The sequence below is a fragment of the Canis lupus genome, chromosome 20 (genome assembly GCF_011100685.1).
Source record: "Canis lupus familiaris isolate Mischka breed German Shepherd chromosome 20, alternate assembly UU_Cfam_GSD_1.0, whole genome shotgun sequence".
Lineage (NCBI taxonomy): Eukaryota > Metazoa > Chordata > Mammalia > Carnivora > Canidae > Canis > Canis lupus.
Genome location: NC_049241.1, coordinates 47,355,736 through 47,368,323, shown reverse-complemented (window position 1 = coordinate 47,368,323; position 12,588 = coordinate 47,355,736). Strand labels below are relative to the sequence as shown.

The following is a 12,588-nucleotide window of genomic DNA, read 5'->3' as shown; positions in this document are numbered from 1 at the left end:
TGGAAATGGAGACACGTGGGACTCTACCTCAGCACACCCAGTCTGGGCCAGACCTGTTGGCCCCGCCCCTAGGCTCACCTCCATCATTGGTCCCGCCTTGCTGCAGCCCCCCCACACACACACATTTTCCTCAGGGCTGTTTTCTGCCTTCCCCCTCCCCTGCCCCGCCTCCAGACACTAGGCCGCCCCGCCCTCTCACCCTCTGCGCAGCGGCATTCGTAGCCATCGGGCTGGTCTACACACTTGGCTCCATTCCGGCAGGGTGTGCTTGCACACTCATCCACATCCAGCTGACACATGGCCCCGCTGAAGCCTTAGGGTGGGGAGTGGGATGGACAGAGGCTCAGATAGGGTCAGAGAAGTCCCCCCTTGCCAGCCCTGTCTTGTTCGGGTGAGATGAGTAGGATCATCATTTACTTAGTTTTGTGTGGGTTTTTTTGTTTTTGTTTTTTTGCCTGTTTGTTTTTTAAGTAGGCTCGGCGCCCAGCGTGGAGCCCAACGCAGGGCTTGAACTCACCACCCTGAGATCAAGACCTGGGCCGAGATCAAGAATCAGATGCTTAACGACTGACCCACCCAGCACCCTAATTTAGTTTTAAATTAATTTCAATGTTTTTCATAGCATGTGGTTTCTTTCATGATAGTTATCCACTAACATGGTCTTATAGGTGCCCCTAGAGCCTTTGCCTCTGCGGGGACCTGTCTTTTTCAGGCTCCCTGGCCCAGGGTCCTCACCTGAGGGGCAGGTGCAGCTGAAGCCGTTGACTCTGTCTTTGCAGATCCCACCGTTGACACATGGGCTACTCTGACACTCATCCATGTCCACCTCACAGTAGGTGCCTGTAAAGCCTAGGGAGTGAGGGAGGGGTATTAGGGCGGTGGGGGTTAGCCTCTGTCCAAAGGGAGAACAAGCGGGAGAGGATTCCCTTTCTTACTCAGAGATAGTCCCCCAGAGCCTTGCTTGGCCTTGTCGCCCAGCCCAATGCCAGATTCAGCTTTTGGCCTCACGGTGGACTGTCATGTGGGCCTGACTGGCCCAAGGATTCTAAGATTCCACATGGGCCTTGCCTTCAAACCACTCTATTCCCTCTGCAGTAGTCACACTATACCGAGTTCTCAGCTACCAGCCCCAGGGCCCCCCCACAGTCTTGGGCCAGGCCTCAATCCCACCCCAGTGTTAGTGCCAGGCTGTCTACAGGCTCCTCCTTGATTCACTCCAGCCCCTGGTCGCGCCCTCATATCATCCCCAGCCCCCCAGTGGGTCCTGAGGCACAGACTCTACTCCCAGCCCATCTGAGATTCTATGGACCCCATCTGACTACGGCCCTAGCCTCCCACAAAGATTCTGCTCTGGCCTAGCCTCCTACTCATCCCAGGCTTCAGTCCCTGGGGGTCGCGTTCCAGACACAGTTTCACCCAGGTGGGAGGAACCCTCGTTGTGGCCTGCAGGCTTCCCTGGCCTTGGCCACAGCCTCAGGCTCCGCCCTGGCCACACCCACCACGCACCTGCCATGCAGATACAGGTGAACTGGCCAATACGGTCGAGGCACGTGGCCTGGTTGCGGCAGGGCCCGGATAGGCACTCGTTGACATCAGTTTCGCAGCGCGGGCCAGTGTAGCCACGGCCACACTGGCACAGGAATGAGCCCTGTGTGTTCACGCACCGGCCCAGGTGCTCACATGGGTTGGCGCCTGCAGGAATAGGTCCCCCCAGCGTGAGCATGGGTGGCTAAGGACCAGCCTCTCACCTCCCTCTCAACTCTCAGACGGCGCTCCCCTCACCAATGGAGCACTCATCCACATCCTGGTCACATGCCCCGCCAGTAAAGCCTGGTGGACAGGTGCAGATGGCCCGGCCATTCACAGGGTTCGTGTCACAGATAGCATCCTCGTGACAGGGGTTGCTGACACAGGCATCATCCAGATGACACAGAAGTCCTGGAAAGGGGTAGGCAGAGTTCAAGAGCAGACCCTCCAGGGGATCCCTGGGTGGCTCAGCGGTTTAGCGCCTGCCTTCGACCCAGGTTGTGATCCTGGAAACCTGGGATCGAATCCCACGTTGGGCTCCCTGCATGGCGCCTGCTTCTCCCTCTGCCTGTGTCCCTGCCTCTCTCTCTCTCTGTGTCTCTCATGAATAAATCAATAAATTTTTTTTTTTTAAAAGAGTGGACCCTCCAGCTCTGCCCAAAGTCCCACATCCCCCACTCGTTGTTTTGTGTTTTGTTTTTATTAACCTGCGGTGTATTCAGTAGCTATTTTTCCCAATCGTTTATTATGAAAATTTTCAAATGTAACACAAAGTTGATGCATACACCTACCACTTAGACTCAACTATTGTAAGCTTTATGTATTTTTTTCTGAATCATTTGAAAATGAGTTGGAGGGATCCCTGGGTGGCGCAGCGGTTTAGCGCCCGCCTTTGGCCCAGGGCGCAATCCTGGAGACCCAGGATCGAATCCCACGTCGGGCTCCCGGTGCATGGAGCCTGCTTCTCCCTCTGCCTGTGTCTCTGCCTCTCTCTCTCTCTCTCTCTCTGTGTGTGTGACTATCATAAATAAATAAAAACTTAAAAAAAATGTACTGAAAATGAGTTGGAAATATCCACATATTGTTTTAAAATCTGTTGACTCCCTTTTCTGATTATACACCTTTAACCCTTTGCTTCTACAGCATCCTCTGCCTGACATGACCTGTTGTCCATATCCAAGTCCCCCTCCCAAACACCTTCCCTGACCTTTGCCACTTGCAAAGGTCCCATCTCCTTCTCAGTCACAGGATAGCTCTCTATTTCGAGGGCTACTGCCCTGGACTGTGGGCGAGCCTCTACTTAGGCCTCTCCCAGGCTCAGCCTGCACCCCAAATCTGGCCTCCAGCATAATCATTCTCACACTCAAGTCAGACTCCATCTCCGCCCCCACTATAGAACCATCAATGGCTCCCTGCTGCCTATGAGGAAAATGGCCACTCACCAGTCTTTCCCATGGGACAGGCACAGTAGAACGAGGCCACACGGTCATGGCAGGTGGCCCCGTGGAAGCACACAGCCGTGGCACAGTCATCGATATTCTGACTGCAGCTCTCGCCTGTCCAGCCATTGACACACACACAGCTGTGGCCACCCAGAGTGTTGAAGCAGGTGCCCCCATTGTGGCAAGCGTTGGGCTGCAGCTGGCATTCATCCACGTCCTCCGTGCAGAATTGGCCTGTGGCATACAGACACACCAGTCCATACCCGCTGCATGCCCACCCAACGTCTGCCACCTGGCTGTCTTTAGCCCTGGTGCTCACCTGTCCATTCAGGAGGACACTGGCAGTTGTAGGTGTTGACGCCATCCACACACGTCCCCCCATTTAGACATCGGTGCCCTGGACAGTCATCCACATTCACTTCACAGTTCTGGCCCTCGAACCCTGGCATGAGAGGAGGAGGCAAAGATGGTCACTGCCAGGCTGGCCAGCTGTCCCTGTGCTCCTGCTGCCCCCCCCCCAGGGCACAGCTCCCTCACCAGGAAGGCAGGCGCAGTCATAGGTGAGATCGCCACTCTGTCTGCATGTGCCCCCGTTACGGCACGGCGAGGGGGCACAGGGCACGGCAGGATTCTCACACAGTGGCCCCGTGTAGCCAGCTGGGCACTGGCAGCGGAAGGAACCGGGTGTGTTGAGGCAGGTGCCGCCGTGGCGGCAGGGCCCTGGCACCCGGCACTCATCCACATCACTTCGGCAGCTGCGGCCCTGGTAGCCAGGCGGGCAGGAGCAGATGTAGCGGCCATCGGGCCCCACCGAGCAGCGGGCCCCATGGGTACAAGGGCTGCTGAGGCAGGGGTCCGGCAGGGAGCAGTCGGGACCTGGAGGGACCAGGAGAGGGTGAGCTTGGGCTCTTCACACCCTTGCCTGCCCCGGGCTCCCCTCCAGACCATCCCTTACCTCGGAAGCCACGGGGGCACCGGCAGGAGAAGCGGGCGGCGCCTGCCACCACGGAACTCTGGCAGACGCCACGGCCAGCGCAGGGGCCCGAATGGCAGGGGTCCTCCAGCTGGCACCGCTCGCCCACCCATCCCGGCGGGCACCTGTGGGCAGAGACAGCTTAGTACAGAGCAGTACTAGGATGGTACTGGGCAGGAGCATCCCAGACCCCGAGATACACACACGTGAAAGGCAAGAAACACACAAGCAAACAGCCCAACAAATGGGCACACGCCTCGTTCATTCATGCAACCAATATTCCCTGAGTACCTACTGTGTTCTTAGCAATAGGAATACAGTCACAGACACAATAAAAGTCATCCCCACCCTCTTTATGCTCGCAGCCAAGTTGGGCCAAGAGAAGATACACAAATAACGATATAACATGCCGGCATGGGATGGTAAAGGCCGTGAAGAGTTCAATGGGTTTGCGTGATGGCCCCAGAAGAGAAATGCCCATGTCCCAGAACCTGTGACTCTGACCTTATTTGGAAAAAAAGAGTCTTTGCGGTTGTAACTAAGTGAAAGATATCACAGATGAGATCATCCTGGATTTTCAAAATGGGCCCTAAATCCATTGGCAGAGGGAGGCTTGGGAGAAAGAGAAGACCATGTGATGACAGAAGCAGACATCGGAGTGTTGCACCCACAAGCCAAGGAGCGCCTGAAGTTGCTAGGAGGTGGAAGAGGCCAGGAAGGACTCTCCTGTGAGGCCGCTGGAGACGGCGTGGCTGCCAACACCGACTTCAGACCTCTGGCCTCCAGAACTGTGAGAATAAATGTCTGTTGTTTTAAACCACCCAGCTTTGGGTGGTCTGTTATGGCAGCCAGGACACTACGACCCAGAATAAGGGAGATGAGTGACAACGGACGGCAAACCTGATATCTTCAGCCCGAGGAAGGTGAGCGAGGGGGCCGTGGGGCTGTGTGAGGAAGGGCCTTCCGGGCAGAGGGAGCAGTGAATGCAAAGTCTCAGATTCCAGGAGACAACCACTCAAGCACGCAGACAGACTCAGAAACACACGGACGACACGGCGGGGCGGCCGGTTCCACATACTGGCCTGGCACACATTCAGACCCAAATCCACAGGGCAGTTCACAGACGGCATCTCGGACAGAGAGGGGAAGTCTCACAAATCCTCCACCCCTTTCCTGGAGGCACCTACAACCCTTCCTGCCATTGGGAGCAGGAGGGGGACACCAATGCTGGCGCCCTCTTACTGGGATGGAGTCCTTGGCCTGCGGCCCCTTCCCCAAGCCCACCAAGGCAACCTTGAGGATGAGGGGAATAGAGCCCTTGGTCTCGAGGCTGGAAACCTCGAGAGGGGCACGGTGGCGGTGGCGGTGGCGGTGGCGGTGGCGGTGGCGGTGGCGGTGGCGGTGCAGGGGGGCGGGGAGGGTTTGGACTGGCCAGAGGGTCCAAGGCCCCGCCCCCGACGCTGCCCACCCCCCCCCCCCGCGCGGTGCCTCCCTCTAAGCTCAGAGCTGACTCAGTCCCTAGCGTCACCCACAAGACTCCCCGCACCCCGGCCCCCCCGCGAAACAGGCCAGAGCACGGCACGGCAGGGGTGCCGATGGTGCTAAGAAGGGGGGCCCAGGCTCCGAGCCCCTCCCCAAAGGGATCCCCTCGACCCGCAGGGCTAGGACTTGCGTCGCGACTGTGCGCCGGGAGGGGGCGCGCTGCGCCGGGCGCCGGGGACTGGCGGTCCCACCGCCGGGCAGGGCGCGGCCGCGCGGCCCCCTCCCGGCGCCCCGGGCGGGTTCCCACGCTCTGCGCCCCGCTCCCCTGCCGACCGGTCGGGCCGGTTCCAGCCTCCGCCCGCGCCCCGCCTCACAGCCTGGGCTTTGGGGGAAACCGACAGGGGGAGCGCAGACTGGGCTGGGGGTCGGCGGGAGGGGAGGGGAGGGGAGGGGAGGGGTGGGGAGGGGAGGGGAGGGGAGGGGAGGGGAGGGGAGGGGAGAGGAGGGGAGGGGATGCGGTGAAGATTGGGAGGCAGAGATGAGGGCTTGGGAGGCTACTTTGAGGAAGAGGCTAAGGGGGGGGTCCACGGAAGCCTGACATATTGGGGCGTTCCTGAAAAGACCCCAATATTTAGAATCTGGAAGGAGATGGGGGCCCGTGGGGAGTGGTTCCCCCCGCCCAGCTCTGGGGACAGGCCGCTCCACTCCGGGTAATCCGGGCTCCGGGCGGCCGCGCGCGCTGGTGATTCACCTGTTAAGGGGCGGGGCAGCGGCGGCAGCATTCACCTGTCGGCTGTATTCCAGGTGCCGAGCTCCACTGAGCAGGCGCCCGGCCCCGCGGCTCCGCCTCCCAGGTGAGTAGCTCCAGATAAGGTCACACTTCCCCCACCCCCACCATCGCGGACTCCCAACCTGAGGAACCCGCTCAGCCAGGCTAACCCCCCACCTGGGTGAGCCCAAGTGGGACTCCAGTCAAAGTGCAGTGTGTAACTTCAAAGGGGCTCTCCAGGATCAAAAGTCACCCCCGACCCGTCCAGCTTGGCACACATGTTGTTGAATAAACGAATACATTAGTGAATCAGTCAATGGCTACGATTACTAATGACAATATTATAAAAGGAACCAAGCATTTCCCCAAAACCTTGGGACGTTCCCCTTTATGGCATGTATTCCTGTACCCCTGCCATTATTATTAATAATCATCATCTTCATCATCCTCCCAATTTATGGAGCACTTACACTTATATAAGTACGCTGAGCACTTTGCTGAGTTCATCATATGAAGTGTCTCTCGATCTTTACAATCAACCCCGTAAAGGAGGAACTATAATTGCCCCCATTTTCCAGATGCAAAAACAGATTCAGAGAGCTCAAAGCACTTGCTCAAGGTATCCCAGAGCCCAGAATTCAAATGGACTTCTGTCCCCCTCTGCTCAGTGCTTTCCCTGCCTCTGCTCTGCTACTCCCAACCCTCTGTCTTTCCTTACATTATCCAACAAATGCATTCTTGAACCCCTTCATGGTCACATGCCAGGGAAAAGCACTCCTATGTCACAGATGCAATGAGATCCAGAGAGAAGTGGCTAACCCAAGGTCACACAGCAAGAAAGTGACAGAGCAGGGCTGGATTACAGGCCTCTGTACCCCCAACACTAAATATTGAGAAATGGGAGGATGTAATTGGTATACCCACTACTGCCAAGCCACTGCCATTGGTCCCTGAAGATCTGTTGATTGAATAATAACTACCTCCATCAGAGTCTTTACATGTGACCTCAGGCAGCCAAGAACTCTGTGAAGTGGGGGTTAGTGCACCTGTTTTCCAGACCACAACACTGAAGCTTTAAGAGTTTAAGTCCCAGGCAGTCAGCAACACCATGTGGGATCTGAACCCAGGCCAGGCAGACTGCAGAGCCCCTGCTCTCAACCTTCCTCAGTTCTTAACCCCATTCTAGAGGTTCCCCAAAACATACACATGTAGGAAGTGGCAGAAGCATCTACGGTGCACAGAGGCCAAGGGAGAACACAGACCACCTCCCCACACAGGACCCACTGATGGCTCAGAGCCAGGCACTCACAGGCAGGCAGCCTCCCGGGAGGGCAACTGGGTGCAGCGACCTCCATTCATACACGGGCTTCCGTCCAGGCAAGGGGGTGCTGTGTGGGAGCAAAAGGAAAATGGGGGGTCAACCAGGCACCCAGGAACCCCAGCTCAGAGTGACAGAGCCCATCCTTCCCTCCCCCAGGCAACAGCTGCAACGGGCTGGGGGTGTCTGTGTGGGTGCATGGAGCCCCTGCATCCACAGTTCCCACGGCCCCCCGCCCTGGCCCCAGCTGTTGGGGCTGCAGCTGTCCCTGCCAGCTCAAGCCCTGGGAACCACAAGGCAGGGGCGGGCAGGAGGAGGTGCTGACTTGTGCCAGATGTGGGGACTCAGGAAGCTGCCAGAATGGGGGGTGTGTGTGTGGAGAGGCAGGAAGTGAGGGGTGCTGAGTGTTGAAGGGAGGTCTGGGGCTGTGTGCCCAGATCCCAGGGTAATGGAGAGGGCAGAGGCAAGGAGGCCTGGGGCCATGGGTCTCCCTTGCCCTGATGTTGGGCATCTACCCCAGGTGGGAAGACATGCATGGTGCTCTGGTGAGAGAGGCCAAGGCCTGTAGCCCCTGCACAGCCAGCACTGGGTGCTGTAGGGATGGGGTGTGGGTTGAAGGGAGGAGCAGCTGGCACTAGGCATGTGCTGCCCTGTCCAGCGTCCCCATCCCTGAGGGTTGTGTCCCTCGGGGGCGTGGCAGTCTAACTCTCCTGCCAGACTGGTCCGGGGTGTGTCTGGGTGTGAGCTGGTGGAGAATCGAGTGTGCTGGCAGGTGTAGGACCTCTGTGTGTGTGTGCACGCGCGTGTGTCACAGATAGAGAGATGGGAAGAGAGAGATGGAGGGAGATAGAGAAAAACGGAGACACACAAAAAAGGCAACTAAAAGCAGGACAACACAGAGAGGGGACAGATGTCCAGAGATGGAGAGGAGACAGAACAAGTTGAGCTGGACAGGAGAATAGGACCACAGGACATGTGTCCCCTTCCTCAGTGGACAGACACAGAAGTTACCACCCCAGACAGGGGCCTCGAAATGCAGACTGTGGGACTCACCAACTGTGGGCCATGGGAGCCACGTGTGTATTCTTAAAGTACACGCGTGTCCAGATGCCTGTACCTTCTGTGTGCAGGCTGGAGCTGCTGTGGGCCCGAGCACGTGAGCGGTTTATCTGGGCACAGAGCTGTGCGTCTGTGTGGGACCAGCGCATTCCCAGGTGTGTCTGTGTATGGGTGAGGTGTGCCTGTCTGTCTGCGTGTATAAACCGGGTGCAGGCATGCCTTGAATCTGTGTCCGTGTGTGTCTGAATGTGTGCAGGCAACGTGCACGAAGCCTGGGGCCGGCGATCGGCGGGTGTGCAAGCGTGTCAGGGCGCAGTGTGCGTGCGTGTGTGTGCGCACGTCTCCATCCGCATGTGTGACCCAGAGCTGTGTGTGCGGGCGAGTGTGTGACAGGCCCAGTGTGTGCGCGCCGGGCCCGCGGGGGCGGCGGCTCCTGCCCGATCCTGCCCGGTCGGTCGGTCGCTCCCTCCCGGCGCCGAGCCCCACGGCGGCTCCCCGGGACCCCGGGCCGGGGCGGCTGGGCCCGCGTCCCTGATCCCCGGCCGGGCCTCCCTTGGGGGTGTGCGCCCCCGCAGCCCCCGCAGCCCCCGCAGCCCCCGCAGCCCCCGCCCGGGCCCCGCCGCCCGTCCCGCTTTGTCTGGCAGAGAAAGCGCGAGGCCGGCCCGGGGGGAGGGGGTGTCTAGACGGCGCGGCCATTGTCCCGAGCGGGGGAAGGGAGAGCGGGGCGGGGGAGGGGCGGGAGGGGCGGGGGGCCCGGCCGCGGGGGAGGGGCTCGGCCGGAGCCGACCGGCGCCCGAGCCGGAGGAGCACGTGGGCTGGCGCCCCCCGCCCCCGCTTTCCCTCCCCTCGCGGGGGCGGCGTCCAGGGAGGGAGCGGGGCCGCGGGCGGCGAGAGGGGCGCGGGCGCCGCTGGGGCTCGGGCTGGGGCTCGGGCTCGGGCTCCGGCTCCGGCTCCGGCTCCGGGTCTTGCGGCGCTCCGGCCTGAGAAGTTTTTCCCCGAGTTCGGAGCTCCGAGAACTTCGCGCCCCCTTCGCGTCCCCCGCCCGGCCAGGCCAGCCCTGGGTGTGTAGGGGGGCTTTTGTGCGAGGGGTCCCCAGCCTGGGGGTCCTGGGGCTCCAGTCGTGACCTTCCCAGGACTCCAGGCGGACGTGCGTTGGGAGCGAGCCCCAGACTCTTGGTGCCCCCGATCTTGCGCCCTTGATCCCCGCACCTCAAACTCCCAGTCCCTCATTTCTGGGTCCCTCGTCCCCAACTCCGATCGCTCCTGCGCCCCTATTCTGCGGACCTCGGGGCCCTGCCCCCTCCCCCATGGAGCCCCTGCCCCCCCCGCCCCGGGGGCTGGCACGCAGCCCCCGGGCTCCTGCGCTCCCTGCCCCTGCTCTGCTCCTTGGCTCCTAGGCCAGACCCCCAGCCCCAGACTCGGGGGGGCTTCAGCTGCTCTTACCCTCCCCCACCCACCCACCCAGTCCCGCCCGCCGGGTCCCAGTCCCTCACCTGCAGCCCCGGGCCCCGCTAGCAGTAGCAAGAGGGGCAGCGCCCGCACGGGCGGCAGTGGCGGCGGCGGCGACATCGGGCGACGGCGGCGGCGGCGACCCCGGGTCCCCGGCCCCATGGCGGCCAGCCGCGACCCTCCCTCCTCCCTCCTCCCTCCTTCCCTGGGCTCCGGGCGCGTCCCGGGCCAGCCTCCGCGCCGCCAACTTCGCCGAAGTGAGGCTGCCGGGCCGCCCCGCCCCCAGCCCTGGGCTGCTCGCCCCGCCCCGGGGCCGGCCCAGAGCTCCCCCGCACCCCCCCTACCGGCCTCCCGGGGTCCCTGCCCACCCTCCACCCACGCAGCCTGGGACCCGCAGACCCGCAGAAATTCAGGCGGGCGGTGCAGTGAAGCATGGGCTGACCCCGCAGTGACAGACACGCCGGCTTCGTGAACACCCGGGCTCCCAACACGCACTCAGAGCGCGGGCACACACAGAGCCGGGGCACAAACACAGACCTGCAGATACCCCAAAATCGAGGGCAAGCACGTCCTGAGAAGCTCATGCACACACAGCCACCATACACAGAGGCAGGCGCATTCACAGAGCTTCATGGGGACTTAAAGCACAGAACACAAACCCAAAGCTCAGGCCCAGCCAGGCCTTGAGCCTGTCGCAGCATTCCCAGCCTCAGACCTTAGACACACATTAGGAAGGAGCCTCAAGCATGTGGGCAAACACACACACACACACACACACACACCTTCTTACTCTCAGCTCTCCTAGAAAACTCTTCTCCACTCTGTGTGAACTCCAGAGGTCCACCCCAGGCCCCAGCACCACCCAAACCCTACACAGCTTTGCTGTTCAGCCTTGCTCCATTTGATCAGCTGCCTTTTCCAACATCAGTCATGCTACAAAGCCACGGAGCAGCCCACTCTGTCTCTGTGGCGATAATGGGGACCCCAAGAGGCCCCAAGCCCAACCCTGGAGGGGCTCTCACTCTGGGGAAGAAAAAGCTGGACACAGACCCTCACCCGCCACCCCCAGCACCGCGGGTTCAGAGCTGGGCCAGAGAGAGGCGTAGAGTCTGGGAAGGGCATCTAGAGGGGTTGGTGAGGGCTCTGCCTCAGGGTAGTTACTTATTTGTTCATTTATTCAACAAGTAAGTATAAAGCTCTGGCTCTATGTCTGCCTTGTTCCAGGGGGTGGGGGTAGGCCTTCCTCCCCCTGAGAGGGCTCCCCAGAGGAGGGTCGAGCAGTGCTCAGCCAAGAAGGATTAATTAGAGGGAAAAATCTAACAGCAGAGACACAGGCCTGCACCCACAGGAGGAAGCAGAGAAAGGAGGAGGAGTGGACAGGCCAGGGGTCACACTAGCTAGGAGGAGGAGAAGGACAAGGAAGCCAGGCTGTCCCCCTGGTATTTGGCTTGGGGGTGAGGCTGCAGGGTTGGGGAATGGTTTGGGGATGAGGTGCTGAAGCCATGGGGCCTGGGGATGCCCTAAGAGCAGCTGAACACTGAGGCTAAGCCATGGTGGGAGAGAGTCACAAGGGTACCCCGAAATCTTCAGGCAACTCTTAACCTTTTTATTTTAAAATAATTTCAAACGTAGAATAGCGTAATTTCCAGGGTACCTGGGTGGCTCAGTGGGTTGAGTGACTGCCTTTGACTCAGGCCATGATCCCCAGAGTCCCCAGATCGAGTCCCACTTTTGGCTCCCTGCTCAGGGGGGAGACTACTTCTCCCTCTGCCCCCTCACTCTGCTCATGTGCTCTCTCTCACTCTTTCTATCAGATAATTAAAGAATACTGTAGGGGCAGCCTGGGTGGCTCAGTGGCTTAGCGCCGCCTTCAGCCCAGGGCCTGATCCTGGAGACCTGGGATCGAGTCCCACGTCGGGCTCCCTGAATGGAGCCTGCTTCTCCCTCTGCCTGCGTCTCTGCTTCTCTCTCTTTCGGTATGTGTCTCTCATGAATAAATAAAATAAAATCTTTAAAAAAATTTTAAAAAAAGAATACTGTAATTTCCATATGCCCTTTGCCCAAATTCACCAACTCCTTCCACATTTTGCTACATTTGCTCTATAATCATATATATGTATACGGACACACACACACTCCCTCTCTCTCTTTCTCTCTCTAGGTGCCTTTTTAAAAAATGTTTTAAGTTTTTATTTATTTATTTATTTAGAGAGAGCCTGTGCATGCAGGGGGAGGGGCAGAGAGAGAGGGAGAGAACCCCAAGCAGACTCCCCACTGAGCACCTCTCACCTCACCACCCAGAGATCACGACCTGGAAAGCAGAAATGGAGAGTCACATGCTTAACCAACTGAGCCATCCCGGTGCCCCAATGTGCCTTTTTGTTTTTGAGAGCAAGTTGTGGACGCGCTGTTCCTTTCCCCCCTAAAACGCCACTGCGTGTTTCCTGAGAATGAGGGCATTCTCTTACCCAAACAGACCGCAGCTGTCAGCCTTAGTCTATGTTCCAAGTTTTCTGTTGCCCCAATAGCATCCTCTATAGCATGTCTCTTCGCTGGTCCAGGATCTAAT

General features: G+C 59.5%; 1 protein-coding gene across 1 annotated transcript in view; it reads right to left on the bottom strand.

Moving 5' to 3' along the window:
* NOTCH3 (notch receptor 3) overlaps positions 1–10,181 on the bottom strand; it is a 33,157-nt gene extending 22,976 nt beyond the window's left edge. The window contains exons 1-10 of the mRNA XM_038567021.1: positions 10,064–10,181; positions 7,503–7,581; positions 3,925–4,067; positions 3,507–3,845; positions 3,289–3,411; positions 2,970–3,203; positions 1,783–1,938; positions 1,507–1,692; positions 736–849; positions 200–313 (exon numbers count right to left, since the gene is read on the bottom strand). Coding sequence (XP_038422949.1) covers positions 200–313; positions 736–849; positions 1,507–1,692; positions 1,783–1,938; positions 2,970–3,203; positions 3,289–3,411; positions 3,507–3,845; positions 3,925–4,067; positions 7,503–7,581; positions 10,064–10,181 — 1,606 coding nt within the window. The remainder of the gene's footprint in view (positions 1–199; positions 314–735; positions 850–1,506; positions 1,693–1,782; positions 1,939–2,969; positions 3,204–3,288; positions 3,412–3,506; positions 3,846–3,924; positions 4,068–7,502; positions 7,582–10,063) is intronic.
* Between the last annotated feature and the right edge of the window lie 2,407 nt (positions 10,182–12,588).